The 11,721-nt window shown below is 23.8% G+C and overlaps 1 protein-coding gene across 30 annotated transcripts in view; it reads right to left on the reverse strand.

The window, feature by feature from the left end:
- LOC100210856 (neurogenic locus notch homolog protein 2) overlaps window positions 1-11,721 on the reverse strand; it is a 118,683-nt gene that overhangs the window by 18,972 nt on the left and 87,990 nt on the right. For 22 of the 30 annotated variants that reach the window (XM_065801037.1, XM_065801036.1, XM_065801029.1 and 19 more), the window contains 12 exons: window positions 9,761-9,862; window positions 9,474-9,509; window positions 9,099-9,371; window positions 8,841-8,977; window positions 8,685-8,760; window positions 4,734-4,832; window positions 3,141-3,239; window positions 2,918-3,016; window positions 2,621-2,719; window positions 1,639-1,734; window positions 579-677; window positions 33-131 (listed from right to left, as the gene is read on the reverse strand). In XM_065801037.1, the coding sequence (XP_065657109.1) occupies window positions 33-131; window positions 579-677; window positions 1,639-1,734; window positions 2,621-2,719; window positions 2,918-3,016; window positions 3,141-3,239; window positions 4,734-4,832; window positions 8,685-8,760; window positions 8,841-8,977; window positions 9,099-9,371; window positions 9,474-9,509; window positions 9,761-9,862 (1,314 nt within the window). The remainder of the gene's footprint in view (window positions 1-32; window positions 132-578; window positions 678-1,638; window positions 1,735-2,620; window positions 2,720-2,917; window positions 3,017-3,140; window positions 3,240-4,733; window positions 4,833-8,684; window positions 8,761-8,840; window positions 8,978-9,098; window positions 9,372-9,473; window positions 9,510-9,760; window positions 9,863-11,721) is intronic. The other 8 variants (XM_065801044.1, XM_065801046.1, XM_065801041.1 and 5 more) reach the window with 5 other exon arrangements.

Genomic DNA, 11,721 nt, shown 5'->3' on the forward strand with positions numbered 1-11,721 from the left:
CAAAAATTAAACCAATCTAAACAAGTAGTTACCTGAGCAATTAACAACTCCATCGCCAATAAAACCATTTTTACAAATGCATGTTGCACCACTACAAAAAGCATTTGGATTGCAAGTGCCCTGACAGCTCACTGAAAAAGTAGAAAAAGTGCTAATATTTTACTTTTTTATAATATACTTTCAAATTCATTTATATATATATATATATATATATATATATATATATATATATATATATATATATATATATATATATATATATATATATATATATATATATATATATATATATATTCAGATTGCTGGAATAAAGAGATGGCAAGTGCCCAGCTCTTTTCTCCAAGCCAGCACTTTTATAATATAAAAGTGCTGGGTATCGAGCATGGATCGTTCTGTCAGAAAAAACTGTTGAAAATTGAATCTGAACCCAGTACCCAAAATATCTCTAATATATATATATATATATATATATATATATATATATATATATATATATATATATATATATATATATATATATATATATATATATATAATTTGTGTGTTATTGTATATATAAAACTATAAATTCAAATAACCTGCACAGTTAGTAACTCCATCTCCAAAAAAACCACTCTTGCAAATGCAATTTGTTCCATCACAGATAGCATTTGGATGACATACATTAGCACATGTAACTGAAAATAAAAATAAAATAAAAAGTTAAAAAAATTTATTTTTGTATGATACAAAAATTTGTTTTTTTTGTTATTATTATATTTATTTTTATAATGTTTTGTCAATTTATATTACATTAATTTTGACATTTTAGTAAAACAGTTTTGACATTTTTACAAAATTGAAATTTATTTTCACATGCATATTACATAAATGAAGGTTTATATAATATTTTTATTTTATGATTAATTACAATCTTTAACAATATTTTTCATGATTTAATTATTTTCAATTTTTTTTAAGTATTTTTTTAATAATAAAAAATGAACTTCTTCTGTGTCAACACAGAAGAAGTTCATTTTTATCACCTTTGTTTTTTCATATTTTGTTTCAGCCATCTTTTATTGGGTCTGCTGCTTATTTATTGCTTTTTTTTTTATTCATCAAAAATTAACAGTTGCTAATCAATCTGAAATTTTAAAAACTCATTTAAATAAGTATTCCAAATACACTTTGAATATTTTAAATTTCTACAAAAACATTGGCCAAACTTTTTCTTCTACTATGCTCAGAGGCTACTAAGAATTTTTTTTACAAATGAATTTATTTACTTTACTCTTGTTATCACATGTTTTTTATTTTCATTTTTTCATTAGGTCATTTTTAGATTTTTCTTCAATAACTAATATTTTTTGAAAACAAACAAATTTTGTTAGCAAATTAATGTTTATAATTATTTCTTATAATTGAAACAACTTAATTAGAACTAATAATAATTTTTACTGATTTTAACACAACTTAATGTTTTATTTTTTATAATTTTTGAATTTTTTCTTACTAATAAATTATGAACCATTATGATTTAATATTCTTTCCAATAAACAGAGCAATAATTAAGATGAATAGTTGTGAACTAGTTAATTTTCATTTCAGTTCTTGACTCCCATTTTTTTACCCATTTTTTTAGGTCCGAATACACACCTGCGCATTGATTAACTCCATCACCAATAAAACCTTTATTACATACACAAGTTGAGCCAACACATGTAGCATTTGGATTGCAGGTTGGACATGTAGCTAAAATATTCATTGCATAAAACTATATTAAAATAAAAGTTAAAAAATCAAAAAAATATATTAGAGCTAAATTACTAATTACAATTGAAATAAGAAAAATGTAAAACTTAATCTTTGTATAAATTAAATTTATTTTTAATAACGGAAACTAATAATCAATAAATTTAATTAAATTAAAAAAATTTTTCAGTGTAAAGTAAAACTAAAAGAAACAAATATTGTTGATTGACTTATTCAAGATAAGTCTTAAAGTTAAAAATTTCTGTCATGATTTTTTCAAATAAGGTTTAAAACCTAAAATTGGAATGCATCACTCTAACATATGAATTTATGATTCAGTTATTACTAATATGAGGCAAGCATAAAATATAGTAAAAACCTCAGTTCTTAATGCTTTCAAATAAAGTTTAAAATGTAAAACTTCAGTTTGTAAATACTTTGAGTAAAGGCTAAATATTAGTAACCCTTTTGAGTCCTAACCAAAAACCAGAATACTTTGTTGTAAAATTGTTTCAAATACAGAATAAAAAATTGACATTTAAGTTTTCATTTTTTATGCATCAATCTTTTTAGTACATTTTTGATAGATATTAAAATTTTGAAGTTTTTGTTTATCTTTACATTTGATACATAAATTTTCTTGTCGAATTTATGATGCAAAAAATTTAATACTATTACAAAAATTCTCACATATAAAAATTAAAATAAATTATAAATATGTTTTCTATTTTAAAGAAAATTTATATAAATATTAGTAAAAATATGATTTGATGACAATAAATTTCAAAAAATATAAGTATATAAACAAAACAGGAATAAGTACTGGTATAAAAATGCAATTATTTGTTTAAATCATGACTGATTGTTTATTCTTTAATATATATACCTGTGCAGCTATTAATTCCATCACCAACAAAACCTGTATTGCAAATACAAGTAGTACCAACACATGTAGCATTGGGATTGCATGCACTTGAACAAGTAGCTAAAATATTTATTAAATCAAATATTATTTTGCAAACTAAACAGCTTAACCTTTAAGAAGTTTTATTTGTTCTAATTCATTCATATACTAATAATAAAACATAAATAGAATGTTAAAAATAAACATTTAGACAAAACTGGCGATCACATAAATGCAAATATTCATTGACTACCCAATCTGCAAGGTTTACATACACACCTGTGCAGTTGTTAATTCCATCACCAATAAAACCATTCTTACAAATGCAAGTTGTGCCAACACAAGTAGCATTAGGATTGCATGCACTTGAGCAGGTAGCTAAGAAAATTGTAAAATATAATAACATGGTTATTATATTATATAATGATTTGTTTTAAATGCTATTATATAAACTCAAACATAATTTTTACTCATTTATTAAAAAAAAATCTTCATATATAACCTGTGCAACTATTAACTCCATCACCGAAAAAACCATTCTTACAAACACAGGTTGTGTCAACACATGTCGCATTAGAATGGCATGCACTTGAGCAAGTAGCTAAGAAAATTGTAAAATGTAATAATAATATAGTTTACAGTGCTAAAAAAATAAAAATAAAAACATTCAGGTTTAATTTTGATTTTTATTAAAACTAAACCTTTATTAAAACTAAAGTTTTTTTCATACACAAATATAAAAAATTTCATAAATTTCCCTTAATATTTTTTATATAGTCATATAGATTTTTTCAAAGCATAATGTAATTTTCAGCCAGTATTTTTGTTTTTAATTTTTTGTTTAATGGCGGGTGATTGCTGTATAGGCATGAAACTTTAGGTGCCGTAGAAATTTTTTTTATATACATTGTTAAAAGTGTTTTATAAAACAAATAATTCTACACTGCTTCAGACTTTTCATTATATTACAATCACGTGACATGTGCACATATGTATATATTTAAATATATATATTGAATATATATATATTGAATATATATATATTGAATATATATATATATATATATATATATATATATATATATATATATATATATATATATATATATATATATATATATATATATATATATATTAATATTATGCACTCTTTTATGCCTATGGATATTGTTTTATTATTAAAACAAAACCAATAGGCATAAAAGAGTTTGTTTTATAGAACTAAATAATACTAGAATAAAAAAATTTTTGAAAAAAAAAAAATTCTTTAGGGGTTCCTTAAGTTATAGATACATACATATATATATATACATAGATACATAAATACATACATACATAGATATATATATATATATATATATATATATATATATATATATATATATATATATATATATATATATATATATATATATATATATATATATATATATATATATATATATATATAATTACAAGCTAACACATGTAGCATTTGAATTACAAATCATCATTACATGGAATCAGCTAAAATAATCAAAACAGTAAAATAAATTTATTTATCCACTTATACTTTTTTTCACATCTTAAAAATATTGATTGAAACCATTGATGCAAAGTCGAAACTAAATTTTTTAAACAAAAGCATTAAACTTTAACTGTACATTAACTTATTTTGGTTTATGCTTATACAACATCGCATGATACAAAAATGCTTATTTTCAAGTGTCCGATTCCGATTTTAAAAAAATCTGATAAAAACGCAACCATTACATTATCAAATGTAGTCACTCTATTAGCTGCTCAAAACCTTAAGTAGATTCAACCCCACTCTGACCATAACCTTAAGTAAATCCAAGATGTTTCTCAGAAACCTTACTCACTTTCTTTCTTAAGTTATCTATAAGTGTTATAAACACCAGAGATTTCATAAAAATAAGAGCTCTGGTAAAAACTTGCAGACTGTATTAAGACAAAAAATATACACACAGGATTAAAAATTAAAAATTAATTAATTAAAAATTAATAGCTTTCTATTTAAACATAAAAATGCCAGTGTGTATGAATTTTTATAGCAAAGTTTACAAATAATAACTTTTATATACAAAAAACTAACCTGTACAGCTATTCACTCCATCTCCAATAAAACCAGCCTTGCATACACAAGTAGTACCATTACACATAGCATTAGAGTTACATGAAATAAGACAAGGAGCTAAAAAGATTTATTATTCTATCAATATAAATAATAAACTTATTAATGTTATCAATTCATAAAACAAAAAAACTTCTTTTGAACTTTCTCAGAAATTAGTTAATATTATTTACATTTGGTTAAATCTACAATCTTTAAACATTTTAACTTTTAAACACAAACCATGAGCCATAGAAAATTAAACAAAAAAAAAAACAAGATAAACAAAGTATTATAAAAAATATGAATTGCAATAGCCCCTATCTTGCACTAAGGGGTAGATATCTAACACAACACTAAGGGGTAGATTCTACACAAGGAAAATTCATAATTTACCAAAAAAAAGCACTTTGTAATTAATCATTGCTTCTTGAGTAAATTTTATACATTAAGACAAATACAAAAGTAAACCATTTATAAAACACTAAATCTTTTTTTTCTTATAATTTTTTTTTATAATTTAATTTTAGAAACTCCACAAGTTGACTTCAAATGCAAAGTTGACATACTTCAAATGTAAAGTTGACATACTTCAAATGCAAAGTTGACATACTTCAAATGTAAAGTTGACATACTTCAAATGCAAAGTTGACATACTTCAAATGCAAAGTTGACATACTTCAAATGCAAAGTTGATACACTTCAAATGTAAAGCATACCTTATTATGGTCAATTTGAATTCTTACATAATTTTTTTTTAAACAAGTTTATTTGCAACAAAATTTCAGGCACACTGTAGAACACTTATAAAGAATGAGGAACAGAAACAGTTTGTTCTTTAATTGGTTGCAAACCATCACAAAAATTTTTAACTCTATCAAAGACATCACTTATGTCATAGTTTATCTTCTGCAGAACAATTTATCTAAAAACTGTCAAATTTTAAAACAAAATTCTTAATTAAATTGTAATTTTTAGTTAAATTTTTTAATTACATTTTTAATTTCTAAATTTTATTTCAGTTCATGATTTCAATTAAAACATTTAAATCTTAACACTTTTAACATTTAACAATAGCTATTTTATTTGAGATATGTAACCAAATTAAATTTAAATTATTTAACCATGTGTACAACTGAAATCTGTATTACCAACCTACTGTACAAAGTCAGTTTTTTGGACTACTGTGCAACAACAGTTTTTTGTTTAACTACAGGATAAAATCTTCTCAAAGTAACCATTAGTACTCTGAAAATAAAATCAAAATACAAAACAAAAGAGATGGTTGCCACTCTAAGTAAACGATTTAGAAGTAAATTTTCCATAAAAATATTTTTAGTCACCTTTCTGAATTAGAAAATTATATTTCTAATTGTTACATTTAGCATAAGTGTGTATTTTTAGATCAAACTTCAGCACTTTTTACATGGCTCATTTTTTAAAATTTTCATAATAAATTATTGACCTAAATATTGAATTATAATTATTGAAAATATTCTTGAATGACACTATAATTTAATTTTATTCTAGGAAAGTTCCTATTACAAGGACAAAACTGATGTTGCAAGGATAAAAAATATTCTCAGCAGTATTGTTGTTACTTTAAAAATGAAAGGAACAAATCAGCAAAATCAATCATAAAATATTTTATGATGTGTCAATCTTCAATATGTTTATCTTGATAGAGATCTAAATTCTTTATTCAAGCATCTGATTCTTTCACCAGAATATCATTTACAAATGGGTCTTGTTTCATTGTTAAGAAGCATTTCAACAATATTTTGTTGATTCAATGATTGACACAAGCCTAAAATTTTTATTTAATTAGCAAAAGAATTTTGTTAAACAAAATAGAGTTTTGTTAAACACTGTATTAACTTAACTATAGTAATTTTATTTATCCAAATCATAAACAAATATCTTTGTGCAATTAGCCTTCCATGAAATATCATTAATGATATCACACAAAAAATACCATTAACATAGACTTTAGTACAAGTACCAACCAAAGATTTGGGTTAGAGACAAACCGTACCTATTTATAAAAGAAATTTGTTATATCAAATAAGTTTTTTTTTTTACTTTGGCTGAAAAACTTTCTAGATAGTCATAACTTTTAAAATTTAAGCAAGAAAAATATACTAGTCCAGTGCCAAAAAAAATCCATAGGAATGTATATATTCAAAAAGATCTGACCAACAATATTTGTACAGTGTACACATTTATTATTAGTAAATTTTTAATTCAAAAACAACGTGCATGACCATTAAAAAATAAAGAAGTTACAGTAAGAATAAAAAATTTACATGTTTTAACACTCTCTACCCAGCTAGCACACATACATTGGGCAAAACATGCAAATGCAACATTGATCCAATGACATATTTTTAACAATAATATAGAGAAAAGGCTTAATACTGATGCAACTAAAAACAGATTGCACATACATTGATCGATTAGATCAATGTATGTGCCAACGTATGTAAAACCATTGCAAAACTTAAATGTTTTTACAATTTAAACCCAACATTGATATATATATATATATATATATATATATATATATATATATAATATATATATATATATATATATATATATATGTAAAATTAAAAAAAAATCTAATTGTTTCCGACTAATTACAATAAACATTAAATGCAATGTTGAGCCAATGTAAAATACAACATAGAATCAAAATAAAATATTATTCTTCACAAACTTAAAATACATTATTGTGCCAACGTTGGATTTTTGTTATTGGCAACATCACATTTGTAACCAAAATGATATAAAAACAACGTTGGCAACTGATGTTGTGCCAACATAACTCAAAACATTGTTCTAATGTTTTACCAACGTACCATATGTGCTAGCTGGGTATGAACTCCTCTAACTTTTAGAAGAGCCTCTATTTATTACTGCAATACAAAAGAAGATACTTGACCATTATTTTAATACTAAATTAAATTCAATTTAAAATTATGGCTTTTCTTAAGTCTGCTAGTGAGGTTGAGTTCTGTTAAGAAACCTCTGATTTCAATTTTACCCAACAGTTTTCAATTTTTTATAAATTTGGTAAAATGCCAGGCCACGGAGCAAGAACATTATTTGCATTATCTTGAAGTCATGTCTTGTCAATTTTTGTCTTATATCAAGTCGCCAAGATGCGCTTGAAAGAAATAAAATTTCTAAATCAAAATCAATTAGACATATTGTCTTTCAAAATTTCGAAATAATTTGTAGAATCGACAACCTTAACTTGATGTAAAATGTATAAACCAGCATGACTGTTAGCAAAAAATTTAGTGACCGAAGCATAAGTTTAGTACACAGAAAACAATGAATTTGTGTATTATTACTTTGCCTGAGAAAATAGCACATCACCACATTTTAGCAAACTAATCTTTGTGTTCTATGCAAAATTTGCAGAAACAAAAAAATAATTTTTTAAAGAAAGCTGTAGTTTTAATACAGCATTGTGCTGTATTAAAACATATATATATATATATATATATATATATATATATATATATATATATATATATATATATATATATATATATATATATATATTTAAAAAATAGTAAAAACACTTATATAATTTTTTTCTTCAATAACTTGTTTCTCTACTGACGGAGAAACAAGTTGTCAAAGAAAAAAATTTAATAAGTGTTTTTACCAATTTATTATAGCTCTGTTCTTTAAAAAGATTAAGCACTATTTGTAGAATACACTACATAATATATATATATATATATATATATATATATATATATATATATATATATATATATATATAAACATATATATACATATATATGTATATACGTATACATATATATAATGTATACATATATATAAAAACTATAACAACAATATAAAATATATATTATAAGTATTTAAAAAAATATATATTTAAAGTAAAGCACTTACGAATAGCCTTCAAAACAATATTATCAATTGCATAATTAGCACGTGGACCATTTGATGTTACAATGAATTCAATAGTCTAATATGAATAAATTACAATTATTTTATATAAATAAACTGATAAAAATAAATATTTTTAATTTATAAATAAAAAAATACCTGAAATGGACTTAACAAGTCAAACTCCAAATTATAAGGCGTATATGGAGCAATTGAAGACATTTGAGTTTGATTGTAAACAACAAATGCATTAGAAGCACTTATTACAACACCATTTGCATTTTTAAACTTAATCTCTGAAAAAAATAAAATAAACAATTGCTTTAACAAAAAAAGTATGGTCAAAATTATAATAAAAAAGGTAATGTTAATACTAATGTCTAAATTGCAATAAACTATTGCAGACCAAAGACTCACCAAATTGGATACAGTTCACACCGAAAGCATGTAGATTAAATGAAAGAATGAAACTATTGCTAGGTAATGGTTTTATTTGTGTGTAAACTAGTGTGCCTCCATTTGGATACCTTACAGAATCAAAGTAAACATAGCGTTGACCATTTGCAGCTCCAGATGGACCAGTTCCATCTAATGGCGTTCCAAAACTGTTTACCTTCCAAGCATCATTGGTTGAATTTAATTGAGAGCATAGTACTCCTTGTTCAAAATCACAATTATAAAGGAGGATATCTGTATAATAACAAACAATTATTTTTATAATGAATCAAAAAATATCTACTAGATAATTATTTTTTAAATATTATTTACTTAAAAGATCGAAAAATTAATTACTTGAGCACGATGCCAAACCACCAGTAGAGCATGTGCCTATAAAAGTAATTAAAGAAATATTAAATAGAAATGAAGCCGAATAAATACATATATGTACCCAAGATACAATCTCTAAACAAAAAACAAAAATCAAATAAAAACATGAACAAATATGATTTTTTAAATAAAACACTTTCGATAGCAGTAAAGTGGTTAAGTACTTTTTTTTTTTTAAAGAAAAAAAAAATTATCAAACTTCATTAAGAAAAAATAAGTTGTTTTAAACAAATTAAAAAATCCTTTTTTACCAATACAACTGCTGATGCCGTCACCATTATAACCAGTTTTACATATACATGTTGTTCCGTTGCATGTTGCATTCGGATGACAGACTGGACAATTAATTGGAACTGTAAATGAATAACTTATTTAAAAACATTTTATAAAATAACAATATTAAAAAAAGCACCTTGTATAATCTAACAAGGAATTGAATTAAAATTTTGATATAAATTAAGCTTCTTAAAAAGAATTTAATTACAGTCAAATATATTCATTAACATAAAAATTCATTTTACAAACAAAATGTATATTAATTAAATTTGATTAAATATCTATTTTATTCAAGTTTAATATATTTTATAAAAATTATTAGTACTTGTATTTAAAGCTCATTTTTTTAAAGCAAACATAAATAACATAATTAACAGATATGACAAAAAAAAACAGGAAATAAAAACAAACCTTTGAACACAAACAAATATCAAATCAAAATAAAGAAACACTTGATGCTAGTGAGGACTTGATGAGGAGGAGGAAGTTTTAAGATCAACAAGAAGAATGGTGCTACAGGGTCTGTGTGTTTTGTGATTGTGATGTTATTGTTGTGTTGTTTTGTGTTGATCAACAAGAACTGTTGAATAAACTACCACACTAGTACAAAAAGATAGAAAACACTGAGAAACTGAATAATAAAGACAAAGTGGAAAAAATTTTACTACAGCCTATAAATTTCAGAAATTCAGTCAAGGAATGGAATATGCAACCAACATATAAACTAACTAAAAAAGAAGCTGAAAAGATAACATTAAATCCCATAAAATGTTCATTGATAAATATCAAAAAATCCACAGAGAGCAACAGCTTTTTAAATGATCAAACTGACATTTCAAACAGCACTGATTGAAATCGATCTAAAAAGTTTAGATGGCAAGGTAGACATGAAAATTTCAACAACAGATTGGAAACTTAAGAGCAGACAACTAAAAATTACATTCAAAGAAGTGGAAACATTTATAAAAGATTTTTTATGTATGAATCATCACAATTTTAATTACAATAGAACATGCTCATTTTCATTAGTCAACCAATGATGCATGACAAGGCCAGAAAACATTATTGCTTGTCAAACTCCCTTTTAGATGGACATGTCTAGGCAACCCCAATTTAAATGAATAATTACTTAATAAAAACTCTTCGTACAACATAAATTTCTTAAATTTTTACTGTATATCAACATAAATTAATTATTAAGTAAAATTATAAGTTATGCAATAAAATTATAAGTTATGCAACTTAGTTACACAATATAGAGTAGAATAAAGTTAAACAAATTACTTAATTTTACATTAATTTTTTTGGTTGTAAAGAATATTGAGCTAATAAATTTTAATTTTGTGATTAAAAAGTTAATCACAAAACTATTAATTTCTATTAATTTAATTAAAGAAAAACTCATTCTACCCACAAATTTAGAGAGAATTAAATAAACAAATTAATGGGTAATCACCCATTAAATAAAAGAATACTTAACTAAAAAAAAACAATCAAGAATAACAATGAAAAGAAAAACAAACCAATAATAACAATTTAAAAAACGAGCAATTAACAAAAAAACATTTTTTAATCGTAGGGTTTGTTTTTTATTCAAGTGTTGTGTCAGGACTTTGCTCGATAAATATGTGCAAAAAAAATCTATCATCTTTTACATATCACTTTAGTATACAGGTTGACAAAGCCAAAAGTTGCATTTTGAATTTTCACTACGGTACCATTTAGTACTTTGACTTATTGTTTAAAATTTATGGAACTATTTATCATCAACTAGGTGCTTGGTGCTGACTATTTATCATCAACTAGATGCTTGGTGCTGCTCATCACCAAGGTTGAGCTTATATTGTTATTTAGCTTGCTTTGCTTTTGATTTTGTACTGTTAACATCTTTTAATCTCTCAGATTTATTGAGACACTCTTATTTGAACCATGGTAC

This window comes from Hydra vulgaris, chromosome 07 (genome assembly GCF_038396675.1).
Source record: "Hydra vulgaris chromosome 07, alternate assembly HydraT2T_AEP".
NCBI lineage: Eukaryota > Metazoa > Cnidaria > Hydrozoa > Anthoathecata > Hydridae > Hydra > Hydra vulgaris.